At 42.3% G+C, this 12,826-nt stretch overlaps 2 protein-coding genes across 3 annotated transcripts; both read left to right on the forward strand.

Annotated features, from left to right (window-relative positions):
• Positions 1–189: 189 nt before the first annotated feature.
• Positions 190–4,544, forward strand: LOC135500533 (zinc metalloproteinase nas-15-like). The gene is made up of 8 exons (XM_064792052.1): positions 190–278; positions 588–609; positions 1,078–1,160; positions 1,608–1,683; positions 2,378–2,495; positions 2,654–2,829; positions 3,452–3,670; positions 4,281–4,544. Exons 1-8 carry the CDS (start codon positions 234–236, stop codon positions 4,433–4,435), a joined length of 894 nt encoding a protein of 297 aa, XP_064648122.1. The 5' UTR covers positions 190–233; the 3' UTR covers positions 4,436–4,544.
• On the forward strand, positions 4,085–12,469 carry LOC135500535 (Golgi-associated plant pathogenesis-related protein 1-like). 2 transcript variants are annotated; one of them, XM_064792054.1, is made up of 5 exons: positions 4,085–4,224; positions 4,588–4,780; positions 10,482–10,643; positions 10,888–11,001; positions 11,955–12,469. In XM_064792054.1, the coding sequence occupies exons 2-5, from the start codon at positions 4,777–4,779 to the stop codon at positions 12,146–12,148; spliced, it is 474 nt and encodes a 157-aa protein (XP_064648124.1). In that variant the 5' UTR covers positions 4,085–4,224; positions 4,588–4,776; the 3' UTR covers positions 12,149–12,469. The 2 variants fall into 2 exon arrangements, with proteins under 2 accessions (XP_064648124.1, XP_064648125.1); XM_064792055.1 differs by having other exon boundaries at positions 4,086–4,210.
• Positions 12,470–12,826: the final 357 nt, after the last annotated feature.

Below are 12,826 nucleotides of genomic sequence, written 5' to 3' on the forward strand. Positions count from 1 at the left end.
TAACTCAATATCTAATCAATATATAAAAACATCAGCCTTCCCTTCCGTTGCTATCAAAAAAGTCCCACTTGACGACACTTTCAATAGCACTCCTTGATATCGGAAATAAACACAATATCATTATCAGGAGGAACAGCCCACGTGAAACTAACAGGCTGCTTCCGGTATAACTAACTTTATAAACATGTTTCATCCTCCGGCGTAATCATTGCTGTAACCCTCAAAACTTGATCATGGCGGCCTTGTACTGCGTTTTGCTCTTGGCGTTGTTGTGCGAGGTAAGTTTTTTTGTCTTGATGTAATTCGTCCTACACCCGAAAAACACAATCAATTCTTGAAAAAGGAACTCCGCACTTTCTGACTCAGTTTTCAAGTAGTGTCTCTGATCAAACTATATATTGTGTATCAGACTAATTTGTAATAATTCCTAAAAAATCCTTTTTTCAAGAAAAATCGTCGACCCAATATACATACATACACGTATTGTAATTTCTTGCCAGACGCACCAGTCAAACATATGTAATATCAGTCTCGATCATCGTACTAAGAACTGATTAAATCTGTGATTGACTGCGTTTTGTTTTCAGATACACGCCAGACCTGTTGAAGGTAAGAACTAAAGAAACATTTCAATAAGAAAATGTGGTACAGACCAAACACATTCTACGCTTTTCCGCTTTTCTCAAGTAGAATTCTGGGCCCTCGTGTCGGTATACTGGCTCATCAGAACCTCTTAACTAAATCATAGCCACGCCTTTCCATGCTGAATACACATGATAGAGGTCTGTAAGGTTCTGAGGCGCCGCCGTTTTCTTCAAATTCCGATCGGGTATTGGCCAATCAGCAGACGTCTATCATGTTTGTTCGGTACTCAAAATGGGCCATGATAAGTAGAGGGCTTCTGATTGGACAATGCCACTCTAGATATCTTGCTCAAGGAATGTGGCGAGCGCTTGTAAAAAAAATCACTGGAGAACAGAAATAGTTCTTGTAACCTTGAAATCGCGAACTTGAAACATTGCACAATGTTGAATTAAATGATAAATGATAATCATTTCCTTATCCGTTTTTATTTAGATGCCGAGATGGAAGCCTACAAGGCGGAACACCCGGAAGAATTTGGAGACAAATTCGAAGGCGACATGGTCGTCGAACCGGGAGTAAGTCCATAAATATCAAAACTAAAACGTCGTAACAGCAGTCATCAGTGATCGCGTATTGCATGGGAGGTTTCATCCTCCTTGCTCATGACCGGAACTCAATTTATTGACGACGTCGTTCCGTCTCTGCTTTGAATTTGCCACCATTGCCTCCGAATGACCTCGACTCGACCTTTAAGGCTTCTAGTCACCCGAAAGTTTGTGACCTGGTTAAAAAATATATTAAAACAATTGGTTGCCCAATTTTATTTCAGACGCCACGTATTTTTAGCAAGGACTGATAAAGACTAGTCTTCATTAATTCTTGATTTTTGTAATTTTTTCCCCAAAGTCAATACGAATCTGTGGTTGTGCGTTTTGTGCGCGTTTTTTTTAATCTTTAACAACAACTAACATGGATGATTATTAAATAGCGAAATATAATGGCATTTTCTCCATAAATTTCAGTTTAGAAATGGCATCATCAACAGGAATCAATTGTGGCCAAATGGCGTAGTGCACTACACCATTGACCGCGGTTTTTGTAAGTACATTGTACATGTAACATGTCGCCAAGGAGTAGACCTCCACAACATGGATGTGTTTTCCATGATTAATGAATTTTTTTTCTATAAAAGGAAAATAATGATGATATTGCAGTTGAGTAGCCTAAATATTGTGGTTACGGGGGTAAAATTAACCCGTCGCGGCCGAAAAGTCGACTAACGGGTCGAAAATGGTCAAAACTCAGACCCCCAAACCCTGAAATGATCACGGTCAACCCACAACGAAAATTTTATGGTTTGAAGAACTATCATAGGTCGATTAAACCTCCTGGTATTACTTTCATTTCTTCGGAACGTCTGGGAAAATTTTATGAGCCGCTAGATATCCCCAAATTAACTGGTTAATGCATTTAGCATTTTACTAACGTGTACCCACGAGGGTATCGCAGTCATGTTGGCCAACCAACCTCGACAATACACCTCGCCCGCAGACTACATTGCATGCAGTGCAATGGAGCCACACATGGCGGGTGGATAAAAATTTTGAATCATAAGTAAACGCGGGGTTGGGCGTGGCCAACCGCAGCCATCCGCAGCGGGAAAACCAACGACCACTAAGTGGAATCAGCTTAGTGTTTATAACGGCCTCGAAGTTACGCCAAGATCTGGTAAAATACTTCCTTCTGATTCCAGTGAAGTCAGAATCATTTCACATACTATCTTTATATCCAGCCTCAAGAGATATTGCCAACATCAACGCAGCCATCGCAGATTACAATAGGTACACATGCATCAAATGGGTAAAGAGGACAAACCAGCGAGCTTACGTCAGGATCTTCGTTGGAGGAGGGTGAGCACGTGACCGTATTCTGCATCATTATTTTCCATTTGGCGTCATAGCCTGCACTCATCGATGGTCTTCGTAAAAGTCGGGAAGAGTGAAAGCCGAGGATACAGGCTTGGCTTTTTTGGACGCAATTTGCCATTAATCACCTCACTCTTTTTCAGATGTTTTTCTTCGATCGGGATGTCGGGCGGGCGCCAGGATCTCTCTCTCGGCCAAGGCTGCACCGGCAAGGCTACCGTCATCCACGAGATGTTGCACGCCCTTGGATTTGTCCACGAACAGAGCAGGACCGACAGGGATGATCATATCATTGTGCAGTGGAATAACATACAACAGGGTAAGAGTTCCTCTTGTCAAAGACACAAAATTCAGAGACGTAAGTCCGTGATAAAAGTTATTGAAATCTTCTTTTATCGAGCAGAAATTACTTGCCTTGTAGATATTTCGCCCCTGCCACTGAGGTCTTCTTCAGATTGGCAGAGGTAGCTCTGATGACGTCAGCTGACACTGAGTCAGGATTTTCGGATTTTTGGATTTTCGAATTTTATGACCTGGTCATCGTCAGACTGACAATCTGTCTATTGAGAAGGTCCGTCGTCTAAGGACGAAAAATTAACAATACGGTAAATGATTTCTGCGTTAGATGGTGCTTAGACCTAAACATTCACCAAATTTCTATAGCAAAAAGTACAGGATATTTTCCATAAATACTCCATTATAATGTTTTTATCAAAAGAGTGATATGATAAAATAGTTAAAGAGAAAATATCCCTAGGTATGCCGATTGGTGCTATTACAAGGCCTTATATATTGTTACCCAAATTAAGCTAAATTAACCAATACCTCTCCAGTAGAAGCTAAGGAGAGTAATACCATATGGGGTCCCTATGTTGAATCCCCCCCCCCCCTCCTACCCCCTCTTGCCAAAATCTTTGATGTCACCGATATTTTCTCCACAGATATGAGGTTCAACTTCAACAAGCACGGCAGTAACTACATCTCCTTATTAAATACCCCCTACGACTACGGCTCCGTCATGCAGTACGGCAGAAAGGCCTTCTCTTTCAATGGAAGGGATACAATGGTCCCTAGGAGAGCGGGGGTCGCCCAGCTTGGACAGCGTATCGGTTTCTCCAAGTTAGACATCGAGAGGGTCAACAAATTGTACAGCTGCCAAGGTAAGACACTCGTCATGTTCATTCCACCACTCAACACACGCTGATGTCACAATGACGTTAACGCAGATATGATATTCAAGCAAATTCTCTCTGCCAGTCTTAGCATCCACGTTGTGACGTCACTATACATAAAACATTGCGATTGCGTGGTGATTCGTTCTCGTTGCTTTATGGGTATAAAATTACAAAGATATATGTCGTTTAAAACAAAATCTAAACTCTTTTAATGTACCATTTTAACCATGTCTCAAACCTTCGGGTGACTAAAGGCACAAATGTAGTTTGGAATGGCCTAGCCTAGGCAATTCGTGAGCAATGCCGCCCGATTCTTGCAGGGACGGAACCACGTCATCGGCAATGGTCGGAACTACGTCATCAGATAGAGTTCCGGTCCTGCGCAAGAAGGCTGGAAAGCAGTGATTGGTGGCCTGCGTGATTCTCTGTGCGTAGAAGGAATACAGATAAACATGAAACCTTAAATGTCAAAATCCGCGTTGGCTCGCAGTTAATAAGGAATTGAATCTCCAAGGCGTGTCTATGGTTATTTTTGATTGGTATTTTCTCTTGTTTATGCACACAATTCGATATTATAGTTATCGCAATTTTTCAGGCGGCGGAGGCGGTGTGAGGCCAGTTAATCCACCGATCACCAACCCGTGCACGGACAGCGACCCAAATTGTCCCTACTGGAAAAGCGTCGGAGAATGCTATTACAACCCCGGGTGGATGTTACCGAATTGCAGAAGGTCATGCAACCAGTGCTAGTAGGGTCGGACCAAACTCCAGGAATGAACGAGGCGTGAACTCGTACGAGAAATTTCCCTAATTGCACAGTAATCTATTAATAAATATACGAAGAGTTCGAAATTATTAATTTTCACTTTATGTACATGTATTTAAAATGCTCCATTCCACAGGTTTACCAGTAAAGTCCATGAGAAAGGTTGCCTGGTATTGCTGAATGAATTTGAAACTGACTATAGAGTGAGAGCGGCGTATGTTCTGAAACTCAGGTCGGCTCTCCAGTGGAGCAGTGCAAGCTTCACTCTGTAGGATGTAGGCAAGGAATACTCAATTCATTACACCGGGACTAAGTAACTATAAGAATGGGTAAGTTTGTAGTTATACCAGTACTGCACGGGGAAAGGCAACGATAAGTAACTATGGATAAGTTGTTATACCAATACCGCATGGGATAGGTAATTATAAATAACGAGAAATAGTTTAGTTTATAGTTATACCAATACCGCATGGGGATAGGTAATCATAAATAACGAAGAATAGTTTTTTAGGTAAACCAATGCCGCATGGGGATAGGCAATAATCAGTAACTTTGGATGGGTATTTAAGTTTGTAGTTACACTGATACTGCATAGGAATGGACAATGATAAGTAACTAGGAATGGATGCGTTTGTCGTTATATCAAAACTACGCGGGAAAAGGCAATGATAAGTAACTAGATATGGGTAGGTTTATTCCACGCCGTCCTCGAAAACCAGAGTCAGCCGTATGCCTCGGACACGTTACTATAGCTCGGATGTTACCAACGGGATAGTTAAATTTTAGGAATGAATTCATGTTGCTGTGCTAGCCTTAGACGCTCCAGTGGATGAAAAATCATTGTTCTACAGTGCAAGGTAAAATAGGAAAAGTGGTGAGCACTTCAAGCGTTCGCATGTTTTCGTATCCTATTTCAAATCTGGCTTATGTTGGTTAAAGATTGGGAAAACGAAAGGTAACTGCGGGAAATCTGATACCATCCTAAATGCGAACAATGTAATACCATCCTGGATCTCTATAGTATTCATCCAATAGCAACCTACGTGTTCTAGTAAAGAGACAATACCAAGGCCGCATCGTTCCCTTGATATCATAATTTCTATCACTGGTGACTAATTATATCTAATTGCTGTTTCATTATTTTGTTAATTATCGCCTTTGAATGCCGAGCACTGGATCCATTCATAAATTCATTGCTGCCCACGCGCTGACACAAAATGGAACATGCCTGTTCAGAACAACATAATACATGTACTGTCTGTAGTTATTCATCTTTTGCCACGAATTTTTACTTGTCCCGACGGGAATCCAAAAGCACGGTCCTATTGGCGCTCAAATGCCGCTTTCTTAAAACGAAACCCAAGCAGGCCGTTTATCATAAGGTTTATCTGCGGCAGGAATTGACTAGACGTCAAGTTAATAAGATCCGCTACTAAACTGCTGCTGCCTCTAAGGTTTCAAGGTGAACCGCACCTTCGATATCTAGTCTACCTGACTCCTCAGTTGACTCAATAGGTACCCCTGGAAAAAGCCATCGAGCGATATTGAAACCTCTTGGGTCAACATCTATCGGGATATTTTCATATCGGTCCAGGTGCAAGGCTTTCGAACCGACCGCGCGGATATATGCATATTTCCTCTACAGTCTCACTTGGCAGCAGGACCAAAAAAGTTGCAGTCGTGTTGGCTTGGTGCATAGCATATTTGACATACCAGCAATTGATCAAGTCGCGAGTTGCCAGCTAAGCATTAACCACAACTAATCCAAAGGGAAAATGGTGGCGGCCATTTTGGAATCCAAGATGGCGGTCAATGTACGAACCTTTCATTGGTGCCATTGAATTCGTCACACCCGAAAATCTAGGGTAAGAAGCCCGTTAAAATTATCCACGTATATGTTGCAATTGATTTCGACTGAGATATTCGAGGAAACATAGATCAAAATAGCGGCCATCTTGGAAATCCAAGATGGCTGGACTACTGGGCTACAACGATGATAATGCGGGGGTCGGTGCTGCTTACCCTTCCTCACTGCCCTATCCACCATTGGAAGCCACCTTCCAAGCAGAAGGGAATACATTTATTCCTCAGCCAATACATTTAAAGGGAGACTATAGGCAGGAGCAGGCAGGTCAGATTAAGTTGCACGAAGTTGCCAATAAGGCTCTCCCTTTCTCACAGTACATCAAAACTATTCATGCGTGTACGAGGAATGTATTTATCATCGAATCAAACACGACCGAGTGTCCTAACTGTGCATCTTAGACACCTGAAGGCTGCGAATTTTACACCTAGCTCCGGCCTATAGTCGTCCTCTTCTAAGCTGCATATTCACCTTGATGAATGTGTGCTAACGATTTCGCTACAAAACAAACACAGGTAATAAAGGACGCCTTGAAATTATTTCTAGTTTCTCAAAGCCAACGTTTCGTAGCTTGCTTCCGACAGAACTACTATACTGGGTTCAAGGTAACTGAGAAATTCTAAGGCACAATTCGATGTGACCTTTATCGTTTTGTCCAATCAGAACAGTCTTGCATTGGGATGAGATTTGGGAACTTTGGTAATGTCCCTATAATGCCAAATCGTCGTCGCCATATTGAAAATCTGCCAGCGTCGCCACCATATGACGATTGTGACGAGGTCGCGAGGGTTGCAGAGTGAACTGGCCAAAATAGTTCCTCAAAGTTATCGTACAATTCGATATTTGTGCAATAATTTCTCCATATATTGTATTGATATGCACGTAGCTCAGTTATTTGATAACCTACATGTATTTGATAACCTTATTTGATAATCTAAGAACTCGGACAACATCATCGACACGCTCAAGGTCAGCCCTCTCAAACCTCTCAAAGAACAGCAGAGTTGGGATCCCTGCACACTGTGGCATCCCAGGAAATGACAGGGCTGATCTACTTGCCAAATATGGAAGCCAACAACATCAGGAAGAATCCTGTACCTCCTACAGGCAAGCAAAGACACTCCTGAAACAGGCCCACAAGAACAAGAGCAAAGAGGCAAGAGAGAAGAGGGGACCTCAGATGCAACACTCTCCTAGACATGGACAGAAAAGAAGCGACCACAATCTTTCGTCTAAGGACCGGCCATTGCAGACTAAAAGCCCACCTCGAGAGGATGAACATGGCTGAATCCAGAAGTTGCCAGTGCGACACATCTGATCAGACACCAGAGCATGTGCTTCAGAACTGCCCACTCTGGGACACCGAGAGACTGGCCAAATGGCCATACGGTGCATCAATGGAGAGTAAGCTCTCTGGATCAGGGGAGGAACAGGAGATGACAGCCAGGGTTATAAGAGACATATGTATAGCCATATACAGTTAATCAAACGCAAAGAAGAAGAAGATAACTAATGTTTGCAGCAGATTTTAACGTTTGAATTGCCTTTATGAAAACGTTTATAGAATCGAGGTCAAAAGAAGAAGTTTTTTGCACTAATGACAATTTTGTGCTAAAGTTTTCGAATGCACGAATTAGAAGAGATAAATTCTGCATCACCGATGCTGTTATACGTCATTTCACGAACCTACAGAGTAGTTGACCTTTAATTGTGGTCTCATAAAAAAATCACGAGTTTTGGAAGAAGAAACCGGTTGAATGTCTTGCTTTCTGATCAGAAGCAAAGTTACTCCTTTCTTCGGACTAAAGGTTGCACAGCTAGCAAGCATAGCATAGCATTCGCCGCGTTTGCTATGAGAAGAGAGACCTAGCAATCACTGCTACCTGGACCTAGAGCTATTAAGACATATTTGCCGCAGAACAGGTTAATTTTGTTGACATTTGCAACAAATAGGTAGCCCAATAAACATCAAAGAGTATGCGTACATGTACATGTATAAGAAGAAACGGAAAATATGTTAGCTCTGTGAAGATGGCTCCCAGTCTGGCAGATTCCCCATCTGCGGTCACGTATTTCGTTTTCCGCGAATGGGGAACTAGGAAAAAGACACAGTAGCTCCAATTTCCCATTCGATTTGCTTTACAAATACACTAACTAACCCGCCAACGTTTAAAGGCCTACGCTTCGTAAATACATAATGAATATATATTTCAGTACGGTCGTTGTGAAGACAGTTATACAAATACTATTTAAAAACCAATTTGCATCTAATTTGCATCTAATTTGCATGCATGATTTGCACCTTTAATGCTCGTTCATATTGGCCATGCATCTTTCCATGCAACTATTTGAATTCTTTTACTGCTATGACTGAGAGGAAAGAGTAGGATGTTGGCGGCTTTAAGAAGACCACTGCCATGACTGAGAGGAAAGAGTAGGATGTTGGCGGCTTTTAGAAGACCACTGCCATGATAGAGAGGAAAGAGTAGGATGTTGGCGGCTTCGAGAAGACCACTGCCATGACAGAGAGGAAAGAGAAGGATGTTGTCGGCTTTTAGTAGACCACTGCCATGATAGAGAGGAAAGAGTAGGATGTTGGCGGCTTTTAGTAGACCACTGCCATGACAGAGAGGAAAGAGGAGAACGAGATATAACATTGGGTGGATTGGGCTATTTGAATTCTTTTGCTGCTGTGACTGAGAGGAAAGAGAAGGATGTTGTCGACTTTGAGAAGACCACTGCCATGATAGAGAGGAAAGAGTAGGATGTTGTCGACTTCGAGAAGACCACTGCCATGATAGAGAGAAAAGATTAGGATGTTGTCGACTTTGAGAAGACCACTGCCATGACTGAGAGGAAAGAGTAGGATGTTGTCGACTTCGAGAAGACCACTGCCATGATAGAGAGAAAAGATTAGGATGTTGTCGACTTTGAGAAAACCACTGCCATGATAGAGAGGAAAGAGTAGGATGTTGTCGACTTCGAGAAGACCACTGCCATGACTGAGAGGAAAGAGGAGAACGAGATATAACATTGGGTTGAAATATCGGCTACTTACATTGACCACTCTTAATAACATTTAAGAACTTGGTCAATGTATTGTCTTTAATATAACTCAACGAGTGAACGATTGTCCACGGTGTGTTTGACACTGTACGACTTATCGACCTGCGCACCAACTGTTAATTGAAACTGCGGTACAAATTGCTCGGCCCTCTGTGTGAAACGGGAATCATTTTATGCACATAATTTGTGCTCGTAAATTAGTTTACGGGAATTAATCAGAAATATCTGCATTTTATTAGCTTTGCCCTGAAATGAACCAAGACCAATCATAATGTCATATCGGGTCATTGCATGCCCTCCGCAAAATCCTTCCCTAGCTTGGTCCTTTCAAAGTTATCGCTTATCTAGCTTAAAGGGGCAACTGAGAAAGATATACCGTGATATCACCAGGCAGTTAGATGTGGTGTGACATTCACTGCATAATTGTTTGAAGAATATTTACTGTCTTTATGCGTGCATCATAAGATTAACATGTCAGCCCTGAAGGTTTGAAAGGTTTTTACATGTAGTCAGTATTCAAATAGTTGAAAAATGTCGCCATGAATATCAAACTAATTTTTATACGTCAACACATGTTCGGAAAAGTCGTTCTAGGCTGATAAGGTATATATCATAGGTCGCGCCTGAGTTTCCAGGGATTTTGAATGAATATGTTCAGCTGATTTTACTTTTTTAGCATGCTTTTACAGAAAATTAACATGGATTCGTGAGAAACGTCATCTTCTTTTTCACCAGATTTGCCTAAAAACAAAAAGCGTGGTCGCTATCTCCCATATCAAAATAGCTGTGGGTGTTTATTAACATATTAAACAAAACTCGACTCTCGTGATATCAACACAAGCATCTTAAGTGTGAGGTATAGCAACATAAAGAAATAATGACTAAAATGATTCACATTCGCCGAGAGGCTATCCCCCAGTGGGCTATCACTAAGAAGAGAAATTACCTCCGGCTCGGAATATCTCTAGCTGATTCGCCAGTCACATAATAGTTGCCAAGTTTCTTTGCTCGTATTTGAATAACATTTCGAACATCGGATTAAAAACAAAGCCGATGAACCCTGTTGATTCTAAAAGATAGTTTTTCAATATTTCTTCCAGATATCGTCCAGTTTACGTCCGATTGTCTGCGGGCGCACAACAAGTGTCGTTCGGAGCACGATAGCCCAGAGTTGAACCTCTCGGAGGATTTAGGCAACAAGGCACAGGATTGGGCCAATGTTCTCGCGGAAAAAGGATACCCGCTTTACAGCGAAACACCCGGTAAAGTAGAATTAAAATATATTCCCTCGATGCAACCTTTTTTTTTTTAAATTTCAAGTGTGCACATCAGCGTTAATGTGCGCACGTGCTTGTGGAGAAAGTATCCCTGCTTTAGGCCTGTAAATATCGATCGTCGATGACACTTGATGTCTGCAGGTATAGGCCAGAAGAATACCACATCTATTTAACTGCTGTAGCAGGCGTGGATCAACACAACTAATTGCTTAAGTTCTCTGTTTTACAGGTCTAAGTGAAAACATTGCCATCTTAAACGGCACCCCGTCTGGTGAGGAGGTGACGAAGATATGGTATAGCGAATGCAAGAATTATAATTTTGCCAAGCGAGTATTTCAAAGAGGTTAGTATTCAAGCACACAGTGCAATTCGTGAGCATATATCACATTGAGCTATATCTTTATGCAGGATATGTCAATACCACTCGAGCTCGTTTCTGTATCGGTTATTCACTGGCAGCATAAAAAATGAACACTTGCCCATCCAAAATATCAAAGCATAAGGCCTTTCGACCATCTTCCTACCTTAGAATTGGACCTTCAAACCAGTTTCGGTAGTTCACAGTCTTCAGCCTTAGCTCTGGATTCTGTATTCGATCAATTTTTGCAACCTGCATGGGTATCAAGTACACTCTGGACACAGTGGACCGGTCTCGTCCTGTCTTGCGGTCCATGAGATACGAATGAATACATACCAGTTTTTATGGGCCTCGATGGACTCGTGCGAATCTGTCTCAAACGAACATTAGAAGGTTGCATAATGCAAACCTTCCGCCCCCCAATTACACCTGTCACAAAATATCGGGCGGGTCTATTTTATATATACCAGGAACTGGCTGCATGTTACGTATGTTCGACAACAGGGCCCGGTTGTTCAAAAGCACAAAAGTCACGTTATCCCTGACGGTTACGCTAAGTATCCTCAAGGACGTTATCTCTTTCAGTTAAACCCATTAAAATTTTCACGTTACGACTTATCGACTCCGTTAAGGGCTAACGTTGTTTTGCACAACTCGAACCGTTTGATTGAGAGCCGGATACCTTACATTATGCATCGCCACCCCGCTTCTGCAGCCGTCATCAAGTCGACTTTCTTCCTGCTGTGTTCCCCACAGTTCCGCGACATTGGTGTCTGCGGGCGATAATTTCTGTCGTAAATCCTGGTAAGGGGACAGTCTTGTTGGATGTGCAGTCTAGTCGACCAACTTTATAAGGGGCACTTCCGCTATTCTTAATGCATCTCTGTGTGTTCTTTAAACAAGACTGATCACTCAGTAAAGATAGTTACATTTTTCAGATTCTGCCCATTTTACACGGATGTTATGGAAAAGCAGCACAGACATGGGAATCGGCATAGCCAAACTTCCAAACAAGGACAAATACGCCATAGTTGTCGCATATAGACCAGCGGGAAATATCAACTTCTCCGGAGACTTCGGGAAAAATGTCGCACCACCAAAGAGTCTGTCGCATGAACAGCATGAAGCGTAGGGCAGCAGATCGCCTATTTATCAGCAACTCCGCACCAGAGGCGACACTGTTGCTCTTTCCGGTCAAAAGACCTGACCTCTGGTGTCAAGATTTTTGCAGCCAGTATTAACCACACAACTAAACGAGACCCCCTCACATATTTTCTTATGTATGGGGACACATATGTTAACGTATTTCGGTATACTATGTATCCTGAAGTCTGTGATATTAAATTCATCCGTTCTTCATAACACAATGTCGGTTCGTCTGTATTGGAGAGGTTTACAGGCAATAAGATTGACGTTTACGGTAATAGTAACGTCGTTGAGTTTCGCGTTACAATGCGATGTGTTACAGATTCTATATGGCCCTCCCCTCATTCGTATGCCTCTAAACATCCCTAGTTTTCATCGGGGCATTGCCGCCCGATTCCGGTTCATGCGTGCAGAGCGAACGCGGCTCCGCTCTCTGGAATAGCATTCCGCGAATATGACGTCACTGCAGCTGCTGCCCTCTATTTCCCCATCGCTGAATTACAGGCAATGTCGGACAAACAGTGCGGTTTCGTAATGGATTCAGGCTTTCTAACTAGGGCAGTTAGATTCAATCTGGCACATGTCCGAGTGTTGGAAATACTACATAATTGTTCTGAATATTTCTCTGTCTGACTCTATGGTATCATTCATGCTAAAAACAATG

Source organism: Lineus longissimus, chromosome 16 (assembly GCF_910592395.1).
Source record: "Lineus longissimus chromosome 16, tnLinLong1.2, whole genome shotgun sequence".
Taxonomy (NCBI): domain Eukaryota; kingdom Metazoa; phylum Nemertea; class Pilidiophora; order Heteronemertea; family Lineidae; genus Lineus; species Lineus longissimus.